This window comes from Polypterus senegalus, chromosome 5 (genome assembly GCF_016835505.1).
Source record: "Polypterus senegalus isolate Bchr_013 chromosome 5, ASM1683550v1, whole genome shotgun sequence".
NCBI classification, from domain to species: domain Eukaryota; kingdom Metazoa; phylum Chordata; class Cladistia; order Polypteriformes; family Polypteridae; genus Polypterus; species Polypterus senegalus.
Genome location: NC_053158.1, coordinates 177,533,952 through 177,554,777, shown reverse-complemented (window position 1 = coordinate 177,554,777; position 20,826 = coordinate 177,533,952). Strand labels below are relative to the sequence as shown.

At 35.9% G+C, this 20,826-nt stretch overlaps 1 protein-coding gene across 5 annotated transcripts in view; it reads right to left on the bottom strand.

Moving 5' to 3' along the window:
- Positions 1–17,381, bottom strand: part of nub1 (negative regulator of ubiquitin-like proteins 1) — a 42,887-nt gene extending 25,506 nt beyond the window's left edge. Inside the window, exons 1-5 of one of the 5 annotated variants that reach the window (XM_039753660.1) lie at positions 17,100–17,381; positions 12,049–12,188; positions 10,261–10,416; positions 9,461–9,522; positions 5,258–5,325 (exon numbers count right to left, since the gene is read on the bottom strand). In XM_039753660.1, the coding sequence (XP_039609594.1) occupies positions 5,258–5,325; positions 9,461–9,522; positions 10,261–10,416; positions 12,049–12,168 (406 nt within the window). In that variant the 5' untranslated portion in view covers positions 12,169–12,188; positions 17,100–17,381. Of the gene's footprint in view, positions 1–5,257; positions 5,326–9,460; positions 9,523–10,260; positions 10,417–12,048; positions 12,189–16,707; positions 16,731–17,015 lie in introns of those variants that run through there. The other 4 variants (XM_039753662.1, XM_039753661.1, XM_039753663.1 and 1 more) reach the window with 4 other exon arrangements.
- Between the last annotated feature and the right edge of the window lie 3,445 nt (positions 17,382–20,826).

Sequence of the window (20,826 nt, the reverse complement as noted above, 5' to 3'; positions counted from 1 at the left end):
TTTGGAATTTTGTTTATCATTGGCTAAGCTTTAAAAGTAGCAACTTCCTTTTAATATATGACATGCCTTATGGAAACAGTAGTATTTCAGCAGTGACACTAAGATTATTGGATTAACAGAAAATATGCAATACTAGCCGAAGCCCACCGTAGCATACGGCGGTGTAAGAACAGGAACGGAAAACGTTGAGAAAGGAATTCAGTATAACAAAGGCTTAGGAAACCACCGTCGCAGTATAACGAAAATAGAAAGGAACAAAACCAATGCCAATGGTCGAGAGAGTACCTTCCTGTAGCAGGCTACGAAAAACATAGACATATATAGATAGATGCCACATTCACTGTGTTGCCCAGTCGACACGATAAGTCAGCGCATCCGCCCTATTGCGAGTGGTAAAAGAGCCATTTAAACTAATACAGGTAGATGTGGAAAACAGGTTTTCTAATGAAAAACCAATAACGTTTTAAAAGGTATCGTTTACATACAACAGATTTTGGCAAATCGTTTACATGCAATTATTTATATCCATTTATACACTAATAATGGCAATTATTAAATAATAATATTTATTATTAAATAATTCCTCCCGTATAAGTAACATTACTCGGACTGCTTTCTTCCATCTTCGAAATATTTCTAGACTTCGTCCTGTTCTTACGCAACACAGTACTAAAGTATTGGTTAATGCCCGAGTCACCTCATGTATAGATTATTGTAATGGTATTCTATCTATCATCCCACAAAAACGTATCCATCGCTTACAATTTATTCAAAATTCTGCTGCCAGGATAATAACCTGCTGTTCTAAATCCACTGAACATACTACACCTATTGTCTTTAACTTCACTGGCTCCCTGTTAACTACAATATACAATACTAAATACTGCTCTTAACATTTAAAGCTCTCCACAAACTCACTGATCTCCTACAGACTGACACTCGTCTCGTTTACTCCGATTCTCATCTGCAGCTGTATTTTCTGTACCACACATCAAACTCTGTGCTATGGGAGCTCGAGCGTCTCTCACAGTGCTCCTCAAGTTGGGAATTCTCTTCTCTCTCATATACATCAGCTTGATTCAATAACACATTTTAAAACTACCCTCTAAACTTATCTTTTTACACTGGCATACCAATTGTGAATTTTGCACTGTTACTGCTAGTTATCTTTCTTTGTTTGCTAATTATTGCTGTTTGATCGAGAACGACTGTGGACGCGGAAGTAGGATTAGAGATGGCGGGCGGGGCTCTGTCATACGTATCCCATGGTCTTAGAGTTGGCGAGTGGGGCTCTGTGAGTTGGCGATTGTGGCTCTCTGTCTTGCGTGTAAAGTCAACGTGGCTCAGAGGTGCATGTGGACTTTTGCACAGACAAAAGCGACTGTGGCTGTGTCTGGTAAGTTGTTGTGTGCCTCGAGAGCGACGCTGGATTCGGGAGAAAGGTTACAGTTAGCGTGCGTGGCTCCGTCGTGCGTATCCCATGATGCGGTAGGAGGGTTAGAGTTGGCGGACGGGGCTCTGTCTTGCTTGTGCTCACTGTCTTGCGTGCCCACAGTGTCTTGCTTGCGCTCAATGTCTTGGGCGCCCTTAGTGAATTATATATATATATTATATATATTAGTTGAGCCTCCTTTTGCAAATATAACAGCCTCTAGAAGCCTCCTATTGCCTTTGATCATTTGACCATTCTTCCATACAAAATCTCTCCAGTTCAGTTAAATCTGATGGCTGCCGGGCATGGACAGCCTGCTTCAAATCATCCCATTGATTTTTAATGATATTCAAGTCAGGGGACTGTGACGGCCATTCCAGAACATTGTACTTCTCCCTCTGCATGAATGCCTTTGTAGATTTTGAACTGTGTTTTGGGTCATTATCTTGTTGGAATATCCAACCCCTGCGTAACTTCAACTTTGTGACTAATGCTTGAACATTATCCTGAAGAATTAGTTGATATTGGTTTGAATTGATCTGACCCTCGACTTTAACAAGGGCCCCAGTCCCTGAACTAGCCACACAGCATGATGGAACCTCCACCAAATTTGACAGTAGGTAGAAGGTGTTTTTCTTGGAATGCAGTGTTCTTCTTCTGCCATGCAAAGCGCTTTATGTTATGATCAAATAACTCAATTTTTGTCTCATCAGTCCAAAGCACTTTGTTCCAAAATGAATCTGGCTTGTCTAAATGAGCATTTGCATACAACAAGCGACTCTGTTTGTAGCTTGAGTGCAGAAAGGGCTTCTTTCTCATCACCCTGCCATACAGATGTTCGTTGTGCAAATTGCGCTGAATTGTAGAACAATGTACAGATACACCATCTACAGCAATATGTTCTTGCAGGTCTCTGGAGGTGATCTGTGGGTTGTCTGTAACCATTCTCACAATCATGCGCATATGGCGCTTCTGTATTTTACTTGGCCTGCAAGACCGGAGTTTAACAGCAACTGTGCCTGTGGCCTTCCATTTCCTGATTACATTCCTTATAGTTGAAACTGACAGTTTAAACCGCTGAGATAGCTTTTTGTAGCCTTCCCCTAAACCATGATACTGAACAATCTTTGTTTTCAGATCTTTTGAGAGTTGCTTCGAGGATCCCATGGTCTCACTCTTCAGATAAGAGTCAAAGAGAAGTACAGTTTGCAATTGACCACCTTAAATACCTTTTCTCATGATTGGACACACCTGTCTATGAAGTTCAAGGCTTAACAAGCTAATCCAACCAATTTGGTGTTGCAAGTAATCAGTATTGAGCAGTTACATGCATTCAAATCAGCAAAATTACAAGGGTACCCAAATTTCTGCACAGCCAGTTTTTCACATTTGATTTAATTTCATACAACTAAAAACTGCTTCACTAAAAATCTTTGTTCGGAAAACACCCCAGTACTCAGATGTTCCTAGGAAATGAAAGATGTACCACTGTTATCTTTTTTGTTGAAAGTAGACTAAATCATTATGCAGGCTGAGAGGGGTTCCTAAACTTTTTCATACAGTATTGCAGAAAACAAAGGGTGTCCCACACCCAGACCCCAAGTACTTCAGGTGCAAAAGAAATTTTCATTTTTACAGAAAATCTTGAACAAGCTGTCTTTATAAGTAAAAATGCTCTCAAGCTCCAAAAAAGCAGGGGAGCATACATATATACTATACACACAGACAACCCCAAATATGTGTATGTATGTATTTTATACAGTATGTAACAACTAATAACCAGAGCATCTTTTGAAATGTTTTTAAAATACATCTGCCATTGTTTTTACCATTTTACCATTGATTTTAAGAAGATCCTGAAGGAAAGGCTTAAGAGGCCTTCCTGCCTGCTACTTTTTGTCTTGTTTAAAGAGTAGATTACTTTATCACCAATACGTTTAGCTCTCTAAAATTCATAACCAAATATTCTGGGTTTGATTTTGATTTCTACAGCTTCAATAAAACACCTGGAAATCATTTATCCATTCTTCAAAACTGTTTAAACTAATTTAAGCTCTCTGGGGACCAGACCTTATATTAGGCAACATTAGATCTTTCTCATTCATACTAGGCTAATTTATAGTTGCCAATTAGTCTAGAACATTTTGGGAAATGATTTTAACATATTGATATATTTTTATTTACACTTGAAAGCTTTTGTAATATGGCAATGTATGTTAATCTAATTAGCAACTCACATTTGGCCTGGTGTGAGTGTTGGGTATATGAGTGAGTGCGATTAAAGGACACTCCATTCGGTGTATGACCAATGATAACATACTTTTACTGTAAATCTTATATACTATATAATCAATCATATTTTAAGACATGAATTAAATGTTGGAATGTGACTAAAAAATATTCCATTTTATACTGCCACGACAGATTTGAAATGTAATCTACAAAGTAGCAGATTATAAAAGTGGCCTTTTTAACAGCAACAAACTAATAACTGAAATTAGTGTTTAATAGGTTTCCCAAATAATTTAAAAACACCTAAACCCAACTGAGACATGTAATGATGTATTAATATCAAGAACCTAGTAAGGGGCAGTGCCACCCTTTTCTTTTTGAATAGCTTCTGTCATTCTAGGAATGCAATCATATAAGTTCTGAAAAGTGCACAGTGGGATACTAAACCATTCTTCAAGAAGAAAAGCCTCCATTTATTTAAAGGATGAAGGAGTTGGTGATTATAAATGTTTGATAATATTCAGATGTGGTAACTGGCTAGGCATGGAAGGTACCCAGGTTCATTAATGTGCTCATGAAACCACTTCTGAAATAGTTTAGTGGCATGTATGGGGAAATCACCATTCTGTAGCAGAACAGGATCATGTGGGAACAATGTCTGCACCAGTGTGCCTGATTCTGTAAAACAGCTGTGTATTCCCTGCCCATCAGAAAACCATGAAAACCAAACACTGGACCTAATGATTCCCATGAGATAGCTGTCCACACAATTAAGATTTGTGCATCAAGTTTAACAGTTGGCAATAGATGATGTGGGTTAAAGCCATCCTTTTCTAAACAGGTGACAGATGACTCGTTAGAACATATCACTTTTACCTATTGCTCAATAGTCAAGGTTCTGTGTGCCTTACAAAAAATTACGTAAACAAATTATCATTCTGCTTCTTTAGCAAATACTTTGTTAATGTTGTTATTCATTTACGTCATTGTGCACATCAATCAAGGAAAATGGGCTTTCAAACTGAAGCAACTATAATAGGAAAATAACCTAATAACTTGTGCTTTGCCTTGAAGAGTTTCAACATTATAATATTAGTGGAGGTTCTACCATTACAGATACATTGGCAGAGGTGCAATATCAGTCTGAAATATTGGCACCAGTATTATCAATCTGGTTTTGTTTGTAAATGTGTAAGCATTCTGAGCCAGTACCGAGTGAACAGCAGCATACAAACTGAATTGAACAGTCATCCAAACATAAGAAAATATAAATAAAAAATTCTGTATGCAGTATACTTCACAATCGGAAAATTAAATTCACTGTTTGCATTTGCAAAATGTGTTCATTATTAGTTCTAGGCTATACAATTATTTTCATTTTTGCTATCATTTTTACTTGAAAATTGTTCAATGTACAGGTATTTTTCAGACTAAAAAGGGTACAATTTCATTCACATTCTTAATTATAGTTGACTTTATTAAAATTAACCCACTCTACTTAAACTCGACTACACTATGAAACAAAATATATAAAAGCAAAAATATTATAATTTTAAAATTTCTCAGCACTAACTCAAATTCATTGTTACTCACCAACTTTAAGTTCTTTGCCCTTAAAAATGAGTTTCATTTCAATTCCAAGTCCAAATTCTTCATTAATCCTGTCAAAATATTTTATATATTTTACATTTCTTTACTAGCAGAAATATTATAAAATCATGGAAAACAAAGTGAAAGAGAATGAATGAAGAGCAACGGCAGATCAAATGGTAGGAAGAACACAATATTTTAGATAGGTCACATTTGTAGATATTTGTGGGGTTCGTGCTTATTATAAATTTACCTAAAAAACCCAAGGATATAACAATCTGACCAAAAGAGATCCCAAAATTTTAAATTTACCCTCTTACTTCTATCTGCAATCAGGGATAAAACACATAATGGAAGAAAGGAGCTCACATAAACTACAAGGGTTCACTGAGCATATTTAGTGCAAGAGGAGTATCTCTTCCTTAAACATGCTAAGGGTGGGATAGTGTGCTTGTCTAGTAGACCCAGCATTTGGGGTTTGAATCCTATGCTTGGGTATTTTGCAGTTTGCAAATTCTCCCTGTGCTTGTGTTGGTTCTAGTCCATAAACACCAGTTTTCTAGCAACTCTAAACTGGCCCTGAGTGAGTGTGACAGTTAGCGGATCCAGTTATGGCATACTGTCCAGAGCTGAATCCTGCCTTCCATTCCAGTACTGCTCCAGTCCACCTGCACTTCTGAAATGGATAAAATAAAGTTTGAGAATGTTGTACTAAGCATGCCAAAACCCTGCATAGTACTAGCTACAACAGCAAACTGTTATGGTCTACAGCAATCGTTACAGCTCTTGTTAAATATTTGCACATATTAAAAATAATTAATTTTAACAAGAACAAGCCTAATAGTGAACAAAGATTATTATTTATTTCTGATGTCGTGGAAAAAAAAATCGTCATGAAGATAAAAAGGTGCGATATATTATGCTACAAGGTACCTGCAACTATATCTCTACAACTCCTTATGTAAAAAATGTTTCAATGTTTTTGAAATATACATTCCTATTTAACTTTCTACCTTACCTCAGATCTTTACTGATCTACTTATTTTAAATGAATATCTAACATTTAATTCATTTCCTTCCTTGCTTTCCATTTGCTTACAAGTTATTTTCTCCTATATCTAGCTGAAGTCTGTTCTTTTAATTACATTACTTAAACTGAAACACTTTAGTACTGAAGAGAAATAAATAGTGATACTAAATTTAGCTACTGCACTTGTAAAGGGAAGCTAATATGGTCTCTGAACCATAAGAGTCAGTGGCTGTAAATAATAACAATGATAATGATGAATGTCAATCTTCTTCTAATGCTCTGCAAGAACAAACTTTATTGCAAATTAACAAAAAAAGAACACCTGGCTGAAAACACAAACCATATTCTTGATTGCAAGGTACAGTACTTGCAAAATATCACTACAGGATACTGTATATATTAGCGAAAACTGTTCATGACACAAACTGAAATTTCTTTGCTTGAACATTAAGCAGTATGTGAGAAACAAATCAAAGAACATCTTTTACTGACTCAGGGACTTGTTTATACAGTATATTTTTTTAAATTCAGGAAAAAAAATTGATAACTTAATAATTTTTCAATGTACAGTATGTACTATACATATTATAGTAGAAGTGTACGAAATGTGTGCTCTAAGCACGATATACTTTTTAACGAAGCACCCTACTTTCCTTTTTTCATGTCAAGAGCAAATAATAATCTCAACATTGCAGCTAAAATTTCAAACACGGTGCTGTCCATTCATTCATCTACTTTTATGACATGGTAGCAATGTTATCATTATCAACGGTATTTTTACCCATGCATCTCAGTGCTAGCAATTGCTGTAAAAACAAGCAAAGCTACCATCTGTCTTTTTTTCAAATTCTCGACCTAATCAAGTACAGCTGAGGAACAGTTAGCAATCCATCAGAGCAAAATGTGATGCATACACTAGCTACTAGCACATTTATTTTGTCAGTTTTAATACCATGAGTTGTCTTACAAACATAGTATGAAGGTTTTTGTTATTGGCGATGCACATGATTCGTACAGAAACGCATCAATATGCACATGCATACTGCACATGAGGACAGATGAGTCACTTGTATTTATGAATGTGAGCCATCAAGACAGGCAAACCCAATCTGAGCAAAAAATCAGAATTGAGCAATAAGGCTTGTAATGTGAACATAGCCCAACTCATTTTGCCAGTGCGTTTGGAAGGTGTGTTGTGCTGTTTGGGAGAAGGTACATTAGTCTCCCACAAAGGAAGCAATTCAGTGAGGCAGTGCAATCAATGGGTCATGTATTCCTGTCACTGCCTTCAAAAACAATTTGACATGGATTACTACAACCTAAAGGAACCCCACTTAATTTAACTCCAGGCTACAACTGGCCATTTTCTGTACAAGTGTGCAGTTTTGGGGTTGAAGGCTAACGAATGCGGCTAAGAAAGAAAAATACTTAATACTTTAATAACAACACAGAGAGAATGCATAAAGCAAACATAATTCACTGACATAAATAATGTACACAATGGTACCAGAGCCATTTCATTTCTCTTACTGCCCTGCTTATATTTTGTGCTTTTCTAAATCCAGAAGAACCAATAATTGACAGCAGGTTACAACAACATTTATTTATATAGCACAATTTCAAAAAAAATGATGTAGCTCAAAGTGCTTTACAGGATAACAAAATATATAAGAAATAAAATTAGGCAATACTAACTAACACAGAATAAAAGTAAGGTCCGATGGCCAGGGAATACAGAAAAAACAAAACAAAAAAAAAGCAGGTGAGACAAGTCTTCAGAGCTTGTGCTAGCAGCATTGGTTAAACTTGCCCACTCCACTGAATGGTGTATGTGCAAATGTCTATGTTAGTTTGTCATTTGTAAATCTCTCAGAACAACAATCTTCCTGCTTACTCAACACAAAATATAACCCAAAATAATAAAAATGCCAATATTTGATCACAGGATGCTAAAAGATCAGGCAGCCTGAGCAAACAGGAACTGAGGAAAGGGACTGGCAATGCCAAAATATTTACATTTTTTGCTGACACTTTTACCCAAAACGATTTTGAAATTACAAATAGCAAAATAATTTACAATTTCTACAATCCAAGCAATGGAAAATTAGGTATGTTACTCACTATTAACCAATGAATGCAAATAATTATTATTAATGAGTCAGATGTGTGAAGACTGAACAGACAACCTTGAGACTAACAGTCCTGCTCATCAGGCACGCTATACTGTCTAGGAGACAAATCACAATGTGCCAAGGACCCACTACATCACTACATTCCACTACATCAAATTTGTATTTACATCAGCTAGTTATTAATTAATTTTCTCTTGAAAACATTAAGCTTCAGTTTGAAGGAGTATCTTTATTTCCTTATTTTGAAAAGCTTATTGGTAGTTTCATTATTATATTTTATATGGTTTATACTGCAACATATTTATTTATTACAATTCCTATTCAAATAATGTTATCCATATACTGGAAATTAGTAAAAGTGAAATTAGTTATAGGTACCTGAGGTTAAGATTAAAAAGTTGCTATTATAAAGCAATACTCCTAATTATTATTTAATAAAAAATACACACACACATTAACTAAAAGATTTATCAAGTATTTCCAGTACAAGCCACAAATTAAAATAAGTTCAAGCATATATTCACATTACTATAACAAACAAGATCTACCATCCATCCATGTTCTTAATCAGCTTATCCAGGGCAGGGTCGTAAGGCAGTTGGAGCTTATGCCAGCACAGACATTTTGGTACAAGGTAGGGACAACACCTGGAGAGGGTGCCAGTCCATCACAGAGTGAACACACTCACACACACACACACACAAACACTAGGGCCAGTTTAGCATCACCAATCCACCTAGCCTACATGTCCTTGGACTATGGGAGGAAACCCATGTGGACAGGGGAAGAAGATGCAAACTCCACACAGGGAGCACCCAGGATGGGAAACCAAACAAAATAATAAAAATTCAAATTAATAACATTAATATTAAACACTGTAGACATCCACTTGTTATGCTCATTAAAGGTACAAGAACATAAAATATTATGTCTAACGTCATAATTTCTATATTTAGCAAATGTTTAAAAACAGATCCAAGTGATCTGGGAAAATAAAACTATATTTAACTTGTGTATCAGCTCACTGCAATCCTATGCACTTACTTTATCATGAGGTCAGTGGTCTTAATGTCAAGCTGCATTTCCAAAATGTTTTTCTTGCAGTCCTGAACACAAAACAAACCCTGGTATTATTAAGCTGCTGTTTACAATGAATTCACCAAACAACATAATCACAAAAAGAAAATAGACATGAAATGATGCCCATTGTTACATAATCAGTAAGGAATAGAAAAAGAACCAAGTGAAATAAATTACTATTTTTTTAGAACAAAGTAGTTAATCTTAATGGTTTAAATTTAAGTACAGACAATTCTAGTCACACATCAAGTAATAATGTATCTATTAACAACTTAGGCAATTACCCCACCTACCCATTTCCTATACTCTCAAGACAAACATGTATTTTAATATTCTTTTTTGTCTCTGAAATATGTTTAATGTTAGTCAGACATTAAAGTTAAGACTTATCATAATCTGTACCCATGACAACCCTACTACTGCTTTCCTTTATCCTAGAAAAGGCGTTTGAGGGTCTAAACAGCAACAAACAATTAGGAGAAAGGTTTTTTTTGTCTTTGGCAAAGCTGCAGAATTTTCACTATTTACACTTTAGGGTTATTTACACATAGGCCCTTATCTTGTGATAATATGCCAAATTTTAAGTTTTTCCTATACATTTATTACCAAAACTATTTCTCTTCAAATAATTTTAAAAATGTAAACAAACTTCTATATGTCCTTAAAGAATCATCTTTAAAAGTTTAATATTTATACACCGACTTACTTATTTAGCAGAAGCATACACTCCATGCATTTGATTTGTTTTAGCAGCAAATACTTACCTTTGGCAATGCAATATATAATGTGGCGATTCCAGTTTCCTTGTAGGCCTCATTTCCCTTCCCTCGTCTAATTGCAGACAGCCTTATATCGTCAAGTGCAGCTTCCACTTGAGTAACATTAAAACCAACTTCTGCTGCATACTTGTCAGAAAGCCCCTAGTAAAAAAAAAAAAAAAAAAAAAAAGTTTAACAACATATAAAGAAATCAAATAAGACTCATAAACCTTTCAAGAAGTTAAATTTCTTAGGAAGTGCCCCTTATAATTCACACTATTAAGCCAAGCATTGAAATCATAGCCAGTGTTATTTTTTTGACTCAGTATTCCCTATACAAAATGAAAAGACATACCTATCACACTGATGGAGCAAAAAACTATTTACCACACACTGTATAAAAACCTAATTAATTCTAAAAGCCTACAGTCATGTACCTAAAAATAGCTTTTATGTTTAAACCATAAAATGCCAGGTGTAGCATGTTATTAAAAGCTTAGAAACAAGTACTAACTTTTAGACAATGTTAAAATGAAGATGGCAGAATTAATTAATGGATCCCCGAATAAAAAAATAATTCATTATCTACAAATTACCTCTAAAACATTCTGGCTCGGTAAAGTGTCACATAAAAATATCAGGGTCTGATCCTTTAATTATTGCAAAGGAGAGAAAATAAGTTTACAAACCAATTCAAAATATTTTACATAATAGTATCATTAACCCTGAAAAATCAGAGTTTACATTCTTCAAAGCATCTTTTGTTCTGTTTAGTGTTTAACTGCATTATGCAAAGATGTGCAGATAGAGCTTATGCTTGAAATCACAGATATGTCAGTGGATTGACTGGGCACAATACATACATTTTCGTTCTATGCAATTATACAGAGGCAAGTAAGATTTAAAAACATTCAAAAGTATACATTTATAACTGCTATGGTAAAATTACAGAAACAAAAAAAAAAAATCTGGAGTAATTACCGTGACTATTTTAAAACATAAGATACCAGTTTTATAAATATATACTTCGGTTTTTCCAGTTTTTCTCCAAATTTAAATCAGTTGAAATGCAATGAATGACCCAAAATGGTGAAAATGTAAGTGGTAAACTGAAAGAGGTATAAATTTAAAGTTTAGGTTAGCAGAAAATGAAAAAAGGAAATATCAGAATATTAGAAATGGGCCGCCTTCAGGGAACAACTATTAGATTACAATTTACAGATGTTTGCAACAATTAAAGTAAATGAAGCTTTGCAAGTTGAAACAATTTGCACAGGTGTTTCAACTTCTGTTCATTACTTAAAAACCCCTCTGTCTGTCTTAAAGCAGAGCTGGAACAGACAGTGTTACTACACCTTCTGAAGTACTACTTGAACAATACTCCAGTGCAAAAATTGTAAAAAAATAAATCAAAAAGTGTCAGCTAATATGGTGTCCTAGACAAACCAAAGGCAATTACAAACTGGAAAAAACTCTGATAAAAGAGATCTGGCAAATCCAATGTCACAACCCAATCAGAAGACAAGTTTCTATGGGTTTTTAAAAGGTATGATATTTTCTTCAGTTCTTTTAAAGGCCCATTTAATATCATGACATGTTAATTTCAGTAGCACATATAACACGTGTCTGCTCAATCTGTAGTGTTCATCCTATGTTATGCATGATTAAAAAACAACTACCAGAGTTAACGACTAATGTTTTATCAAAGTATTGATCAGTATATTCAGAGAAGGCAGAAAGTACTATTCAACACCAACTGTTAGAGGTCAGCAGATCATACAAACTAAAACTTACCTTAAGATCACTTTTTTCCTCCTCATTGTCTTCTGTTGTATATGGAGGTTTCCACAGTTCAATATTATCCCTCCTCAAAAGTTTTATAAGCTTGTTCTGAAGGTGATTCTGTTCTACCATTACTGATTCTATCAAAAAGACTAAAAAAAACCATAAAAAATGTTAATATATTTTAACATACAATAATGATACAACATATATCTGCATATTCCAAAAACGAAGTACATCTTTTTACTGTACATGCCATCTATTTTTAATATTATGCAACATTTTTTGGTATTGCTCTCCTTAAATGAATGCTGCTTCCATCCCTCTTGTATCAATGCAACATGCCTAAAAATGTTAAAACATGCTTTGATGGAGTGTTTGTCTCCTTATTTGAACACATGATACCGTCGGGTCAGGAAGGCAGTAACCGTGACGAAAATGAAAATCTAGGTCTGAGTAGAAACTGTAAGGGCCATAAAGGTTGATATCTGAGTTCAAAAGTATACGGTCATACCTTTTGATATCTCAGAAAGTGATCAGGCCATTTCCAGCAAGTGTGGGAAACACTCATATGGAATCTCTTTTAACTGCAGATTCTAGCAAGCATGGCCAACTCAGAAGTTGTGGTGTCTGGACCACCTACAAGATTCTGAACCAGTTTAGTTTCCAATGTTTGTGAAATCTGTTATTTAAAATTGTCTACAAAACAAAGCATCTCTAAATGGTGTTAAGATGCTGGAGTATTTTCAGGATACATGGTGCAGCATTTTGCAACTACAGTCTGTGAGATTATCTGGTGAGTTTATATTCCACTCTGGATTCACTCTGCCTTACTTAATAATACTTTTCTTAAAAAGTTCTGTAATTAGTTTAGGAATACAAAAAAAAAAAAAAAAATCACAAAGTTTTTTATAGCAAACAATGTCAATTTTCTAAGAAGAAAAACTAATGTATATATGCATTGTATCTTCTTAAATAATATGCTACTGTGGCTGTTTGTTTGTCTGTCCAGGATTTTAAATCACCTGTAGCTCGCAAACCGTTTGACCTATTGACCTGACAGTTGCTATACATATACTACGTGACCTCAACTGTCCACTTTCTGGGTGATGATTTTTATTACTCTTTTTATTTTTATTTAGTTTTATTGTAGGATCAACTCTTTTCAGCGGACTGCAGGGCAGCCGTGCGACGCATGTGCACATCCCCACCACCTTTGCCGTTACTTCCTCTACCTCTTCATATCTTAAAATCATTTTTGAGGCAGATTGAACACTTCAGTGCCAGCTTAAATGAAAAATTAAGAAAAACGTACTAAGTAATTGCAACACAAAAACTGACTTAATCAGTTTTAACGAGCTGCTCAGGAAGCAGCAAGCGCATCAACCTCTGAGCAAACGAATGGTAAATGTACAGAGAAAGAGTATGAAAACTATAAGTCAAGTTTATTCACTGCACGTTACCATGCCGTCTGCCGTTACTGGTATTGTATAAAAAAGAAGCAGTTCACTTATATAAAAAAGAAGCAGGCACAAGTTCCCGGTGACAGACAAATACACATAAAGAATTTCAATAAAAATGCCAGAATGTACAGTACAGCTATAAAGTAAACTAACAAGACAGTACTCTATTAGGACCACAGAGGTCAAGCTTTTCCAATTTTTACTTAAACCTGCTAAAAAAAAATTATTTAACCTAACCAAGTAATAACAAAATCCTCAAAAATGTACTGTATACCGAAATCTTATTCTCCTTACTAGTATCAACACCAAAATTTTGACAAAGAAATTGGGACTCTCCAACCCTAACCAGTTACATATACACATAAAGAAGAATGACATTCCAATTATCAGATTACTTTGCATGGAAAGCATTAACATATACTGTAGATTTCTAAGAACTAGCACTAATCTTTTAATAGATGGCAGAGGAACGTCAGTTTGGTTCTCTTGGTTAGCCCAAAAAAAAACCAACAATAATTAAGACTGTAAATGTTGCAGGATGTCTGTAAACTAGCTACCTATATCCCCCTTTTTTCCCCACCATGTTCTTAACTTAAACTTGGAAAATAACAAGATTATTGTCTTTTACCACAAATGAAAACTCTGTTGAGGAATTGACCTCCCAGAATCTCTTGAATTCATATTTATTAATGTAATAGTATTTATTTTTATGCATTTTCCTCAAAGGCAATATATTTGCATTCTTATCAGTTTTCACTAAAAATCATCTATTTCAGTTTGTGCTTGGTAGAGCAGTACAATAATTTGTCATTCTGCTTCTCAGATCTTTCTTCCTAGCTTAAATCCCACACATCATCTGTGTGACATTTCTTCCCAAATCCTCAAAAACATGCATGCATTTTCGAAATTGATCCACTTATGAATTCATTTGTATGCATGAATGAGCCGTGCAATGGCTTTGTACCTACTGTTGCTTGAATAGGCTCTGGCTGCCATTGATCCTCAAATAAGCAATCCAAGTTTAACAATATACATACACAACAAGTCAAATGTTCTGACACACCAAGAAATGTTCATGTTTGATAGAAACTGTTACCTTTTTTAATCAATATGCCATGCAACTGATTTCATATAGACCCAGGAAATTTCTAGTACTGTTTCTGGCTATTACTGCCTGAAATAACTTATTTTTTTATTATTTATATATGCCTGCAAAGCCCCATTTTCAGCAGCCCTCCCTTCAGATTTCTAATGGTAAATTCCCTTACTTATGCTTATTTAGTCACAAAGAAATTTTAATTAGTTATTAGAGAGACCTTTGGACTTCTATTGCAATTCTGAAAGCTGTTATTCTGTTCACTTTGGTTGTGAGGCACTGACATTCCCAAAGTTCAGTTCTGGGTTCAAAAATGGCCAAAATCAAATAGCTTTCCCCGTAAACATGTCAGTGTATTGCCTTTGCTTTGCAGAATGAAGGTTATTCCATGCAACAGATTGCCAAGAAACTGAAGCTTTCATACAAAAGTGTCTTATTACTGTCTTGAGAGAAGAGGACAAATTTAGTCTAACCAAAACAGAAAAAGAATTGGAAGGCCAAGATTCACAACTGCATAAGAGGAGAAGGGCATCCGAGTGTTTTTTTTTTTAATTCAAGAAACAGGTCTTTAGTTAGCTTTTCCCTTTAAATACATGCCAAATACTAGTGTCATCTGTAACGGTGAAAAGACGACTCCAGTCGTTAAGTTGGGGCCATTTTTGAACCCAGAACTGAACTTTAGGAATGCTAGTACAATCTAACCTAACTGAACAGAACAGCAGGTTTCAGTGATGCTAATGCAATTCCAAAGGTTTTATTAAAAAAACAAATAGCATATAAAATAACTAATTTGGGACAAGCTAAGGGTGTTTACCATTTAGGACTTTGAAAGAATGGCTGCTAAAATGGGGCTTACGTAAATAATTAATTAAAAATCAACAATTTCAAGCAGTAATAATAATTAAAAACACAAGTAATGTCTTGGCTGTATTTTTAAACAAATCCAATAATGTTTTGTTAAAAAACAAAACAGAACAAACAGAAACAATTTTGGGTGTGTCCAGACTTTTGACCAGTTACATATTTATCTTTTATTTAAAGCTAACCTAACATAACAGCTCCTGGCACTTGGGCATAAATTCTGACCAGGTCACTCTTTACTTTTAACATTCTCCTAGTGTGTGTGAATTTTCTTCCAAAATGGCTAAAGAGCAAAGTATTAATTTAACTGGTTTGCAGGACTGTGGTTATTTCCTTGGGTAACTCTATGCTGGACGGGTGCAGGGTTGTTGCCAGCCTTATACTCAACACTACAGGAAAAATCTCTGGCTCCCAAACAAGGATTTGAAAAACTGGGTTCTGAAAATTTAAGGATGATGGCTGGATGTTATATCTTTATAATAGGTTTAGACTAAGTAATAAACTGGAACAGATGTACTAATTTTTTTTTTTTTTTATTTGATCGATTACTTTCACCCACACCAAACCCAGCACCACCACCACTACCGCTACCCCATATTTACCCCGTCAGACAGTTATGTCATCTGACTTTTGTTGCATTTTAATCAGCAGCAGAGACTCTTCCAACCCAGGGAGAAAACCTTAACTGTACTCCTCAAAATTTCACGTCTAATACTCTGAATCACAGCCAAGTGACATTTGTTGGTAAGACGTAATCTGAAATGACTACTGCTTTGACTCGTCAACCAAGACTATTACATCACATTAAATGAAACGTTCAACTTTTGATAGCGATGCATGTGCAGGGTCCGTTTACCGGTTAGCTGTATTGTTAAAACAACCGACTGCAGGATTGTTTGGCCTATCACGGACCTGTATTGTGTCGTGTTTCTGGAGGACGACTAGATGGAAGCTTAACCGATTGATCTGACGGAACAGTCATTATCCCCGTCCAGAGGCCAGTAGTGTAAATACCTTTTAGGCATAAAAGCACATATGCTGGTTCGTTATGACAGTTAAATGGCAAATATTTTAAGAAATATAAGCGAATGCCTGCATCTAGGGAGCATAAAATAAAACTTTTGAAAACATTCCGTAAAGCACAGTCAAGAATAAAAACTATAACACTGTGCCCTCTACCAAACATGACTCAGTGGTACAACCCACACTGCCCGAAATCAGATGCAACGGGATTTGCAGGCAAGTACTTACATTAGTTCTACAGAACACAGAATAAATCAATCTTTCGGAGAAACGGTTCTTGTGACATCAGTCTTTTGCGTCTCTTAATCGTACGTGAAAAATATAAGTGCTGTCCCCATCCAATATGAAAGCAAAAGCAAAGGCACGCACTTCAATACGCCAAGTTTGTGCCACAATAACCGGACATTATCAGAAGGAGAAGAGAAAACGAAACTGAGGTTTACACTGGTGAATGAAGGTATAATCACGAATGTAAAGTTACAGCAACAAAACTATCCAAACAGTAACAGAAGTAATATTCCAGGTTTTATTTTTACCTTAAAAGACACCAAACAGCCTACCTACGTAAAATAATTTGGATAATTTCTGAAATACTGAGATCTCTTGGATACACGCCTTACCTCACCTATTCGCTCGCAGGTAGTGACTGTCCAATGTTTTTATTTTCTTTTTTCGCTTCCGGACTACGGAGCTCCGCGAGGGTCAGGTAATCTTTTGTACTTTTTCGATTTCCACGACCGAACTCTCTTAAGCGATTCGTTATCTCGTTACTCAAAGCGCTTCTCGAACTGGATCAGCAGCTGCCCTAAGGATTCCAGTGGATGTCTCTTATTAACTGTCATATTAACTTAAAATTTTGCGGATTATGCCACGGCAACGTTGCTTGCTGTTTTTGTGGGTGGTACCTGTTTTAAAAGCGTATGCACGAACTGATTGGGCAAACCCTTCCATGCCAATCAGATGTGCCGAGGGTCTTCTACGTCACTAGTTAACTGGAGTAGTAAGACTTTTTGTCCCATTTTTCTCGAATGTAATCCCAATTGTAGATGTATCACGATTTGGTAGATCTGTTAATCAGAGGCAGATGTCTACATTGTTAACGAACTATTTTCATTAATAGAATCTGCGCTTCCCTTTTCACTTCCACTGGGGACTACAGATTTTCATTTCATTTTAGGAGGTAACTTCTGCTTTGATTGATGTTTTTATGAATACGTATTGCTATGAGTCGACATTTGGGACAGGGATTATTCTACGATAAAAAAAGTCTATGTGCCTATACCAACCTACCAATGTACCTGCTGAAACATTAAATCCGTGGACTTACAAAGTGACAGACATCCATTCCATAATGAAGTGACTTAATTTCGAACTGCATGTCGTCCTTATCGAATGAATTTCACTGTCGAGGAATTTAGATTTATTTTTTGGGCCAGACAGTGCTGGGAAAGAAAGGCTTCTTTCACCAGGGTGCAAGGAAAACAAAATGATTTAAAATTAATTAGTTTATGTCACAACATCTGCCAGTATGTAACAGTAGGTTGTTGGCTTCTGTGTTATGAGGGAAGATGTTCGGGGTTTGGGTTAAAGTGTAGAGACCCTACTTTGAATCATTCCCCATTTCTTCAAAATCAAACCCCTTTAATTGACAAATCCTGGTGCTCTAATTTTATGTCGGTCCTGGAACCAGCCCACTCTTGCATACCAATGATGCCCCCGGAAAGTGCATGACTGAAAGAACATGATTTGCTCTTATCTATCAATGCATTGGAGGTAGGGGGCCCTGGACTTGAACCATTGTTTGGGCCTTACTTAAGTTTTCCTAGGGTACTGTAAAAAAACTTGTATGTAATGTTAGTGCTTGAGCAGGCACTACACAAGAAGAGCAATGTAATGTGCGAGGACGCAGTAGGTCAAGGCAGTCTTAACAGCATCCTAGGCCCCTGAGTGTGCTGGGATCCCTGTGTTGAGAGCATAACAGAAACATGCCTAGGCATCAGAAACATCGTAGGCCCCTTTGCTCCTGGGGTTCCTGGCCAGTACCCATACGTTAAGATGGCCCTGCATAAGTGTATGGATATTAGCAAAAACAGCAGAAACAACATGTGATATTATAAAATATATAGAGAGAGACACAGAGTACGTAATGCTAAATCTTAGAATTTTTGTTACATATTAAAAACGTAGAGAATCTGAAACATCTATTTAGAGAGAGAGAGAAGGAGACAGGGAGGGAAAATATCTTTAAAAACATTATTCTGGCACCTAGTTAACATTACAATGTGAGGATTTTTTAGCTGTTAGAATAAAACTAAGGGAAATATAAAAGCAAAAGTAAAAATACATAAAAAATAAGTGTAAAAAATAAAATTAAACATAAAATCACATCGGTAGATTTAGTTTTTCACCATGGTTCAGACTTCAAGCAATACCTGTTGTCAAGTATACAACAACAATTTCTATAACTCATTTTCATACAAAAAATGTAGCTCAAAGTGCTTTACAAGATGCCAAAGAGAAAGTTACAAGAAAAAAATATGATTAAGTACGATTAATAATGAATAAGTAACAAAGAAAAAAATACATGTTATCTATGTATAAAACATAGATACATAATTAGTAGAAGAGTATCAACCTTGTATATATTATCATATTTTAAGTCTCTAAAGATGGGTCCATTTATAAGGACACATGGGTAGGAGGATAGAAACAAAAAACTGCTGTTAAGCTCCAGCCCAAAAAACCACCCAGCATCAACCGGGCATTCTACCTAACATAAGTCATTTGTCATTCTTTCCAGGCTTCTTCTGAGAGGCTATGATGCAGTCTGTCTTTTGGACAGCTGGGGCATGAGCCTTTAATCAGGTGGTGGTGGTGCAAAACGCCACCACAGAAGAACCGAAAGAGGAAGAAGAGAAAAGTGAAGATTAGCAAAGACACTGAGACATAAGTCAAACGAATAATTATACAGTACAAGGTACAGTTTGTGGTTTGTTAACAACAACATTCTGCTCAGGTGTATAAACTGTAGGGTTTTATTTTCAAAAAAGGATTTCTCATTATTAATAGATTGGCGACTAAATGCAAAATGCAATCTGAAATGTTTGTCTCTTGTGATCCATATCCAGGATTATTCATAATTTGCATTATGCAAGTGTGTTGTTGATCAGTATGTTCCATTGTCAGGCTTTTGAATTATGATGTACAATAAGTGTAAAGAAAGCCTACAGCTCGTCATAACTGACATATCAGATGACATGAGCAACTTGTTTTTTTTTTATTTCAATGTGCGATTCTGGATGAATTTCTCTACCTATCTGTTTATATCAGTCAAAAATACATTCAATATGAAGCTGCTTTTCCTGGTAAGGGTTATTGTCGCATGTCTTCCATGTCCCCAGCTACAGATTCCATCTCTTCCTGGGAAATTCCCAGGCATTCCAAAGTCTGCCAAGAGATATAATCCCTCCGGCATGTCTTGAGACTACTGCAGAGTTTCTGCCCAGTGGGACTTGCCTGGAGCTACTCTAAGGGAAGCCACCAGTGAGACATCTCTATGACATGCCCAAACCATCTCAACTATTTTCTCTCAATCCAAAGGCTCTCCAGAATCACTGTGCTTCTCAACTTATCCTGGAGTGTCAGCTCAGCCAAGAATCTTAATTTCTGGCACTTCTAATCATAATTTAATTCTTACAGTCATTACACACAGCCAGAAAAATGTCAGTGAATCCAACATAATGAAGCAGCCCCTCCAGACACAAGGTCTCAGTTCATTGTAGGTGAAGATCTAGTACAAGATAATTTGGCGGACTAATCTGTTCATCCATTGTTAAACACATTTTATCGAATTTAGGATCACAGGGGGCCAGAATGTACCCTGGCAAGGTTTCCAGTCTTCCACAGGGCACAGTGAAGAAACAAAGTCGGGCCAGATGAAAGCAGAAAATATCAGAGTAGGTGAGAAAAAGCTGCTGTTAGAAAAGATGAAGGGAGAGATTGAAAAGTTAGATGGTCATAAAGACGTTGAGAAATATGTAATCCCAGGCTGAGCATGAACTTGGCTTCTTGTGTTTCTTTGAAAAGTGTCTTTGAAGCCCTGTGAAAGAACACAAATGGCATACCTTGTATGCTTCATCTACAGTCTTCTTGTCCTACAGCTGATCACCTTCAAAACACTGGCTCTGACTTACACCTTATAAACCTATTAGACAGTTGAGAATCTTGACTCAAGTCTACTGTTATGTGCCATGAACTAGAACGGGGAGCTCCAGCCACCCCAACCTGACGCAGACAGGCAGATACACGAATTCCAGCACAGCACAAATTTAATTTACAAGTGGGGAA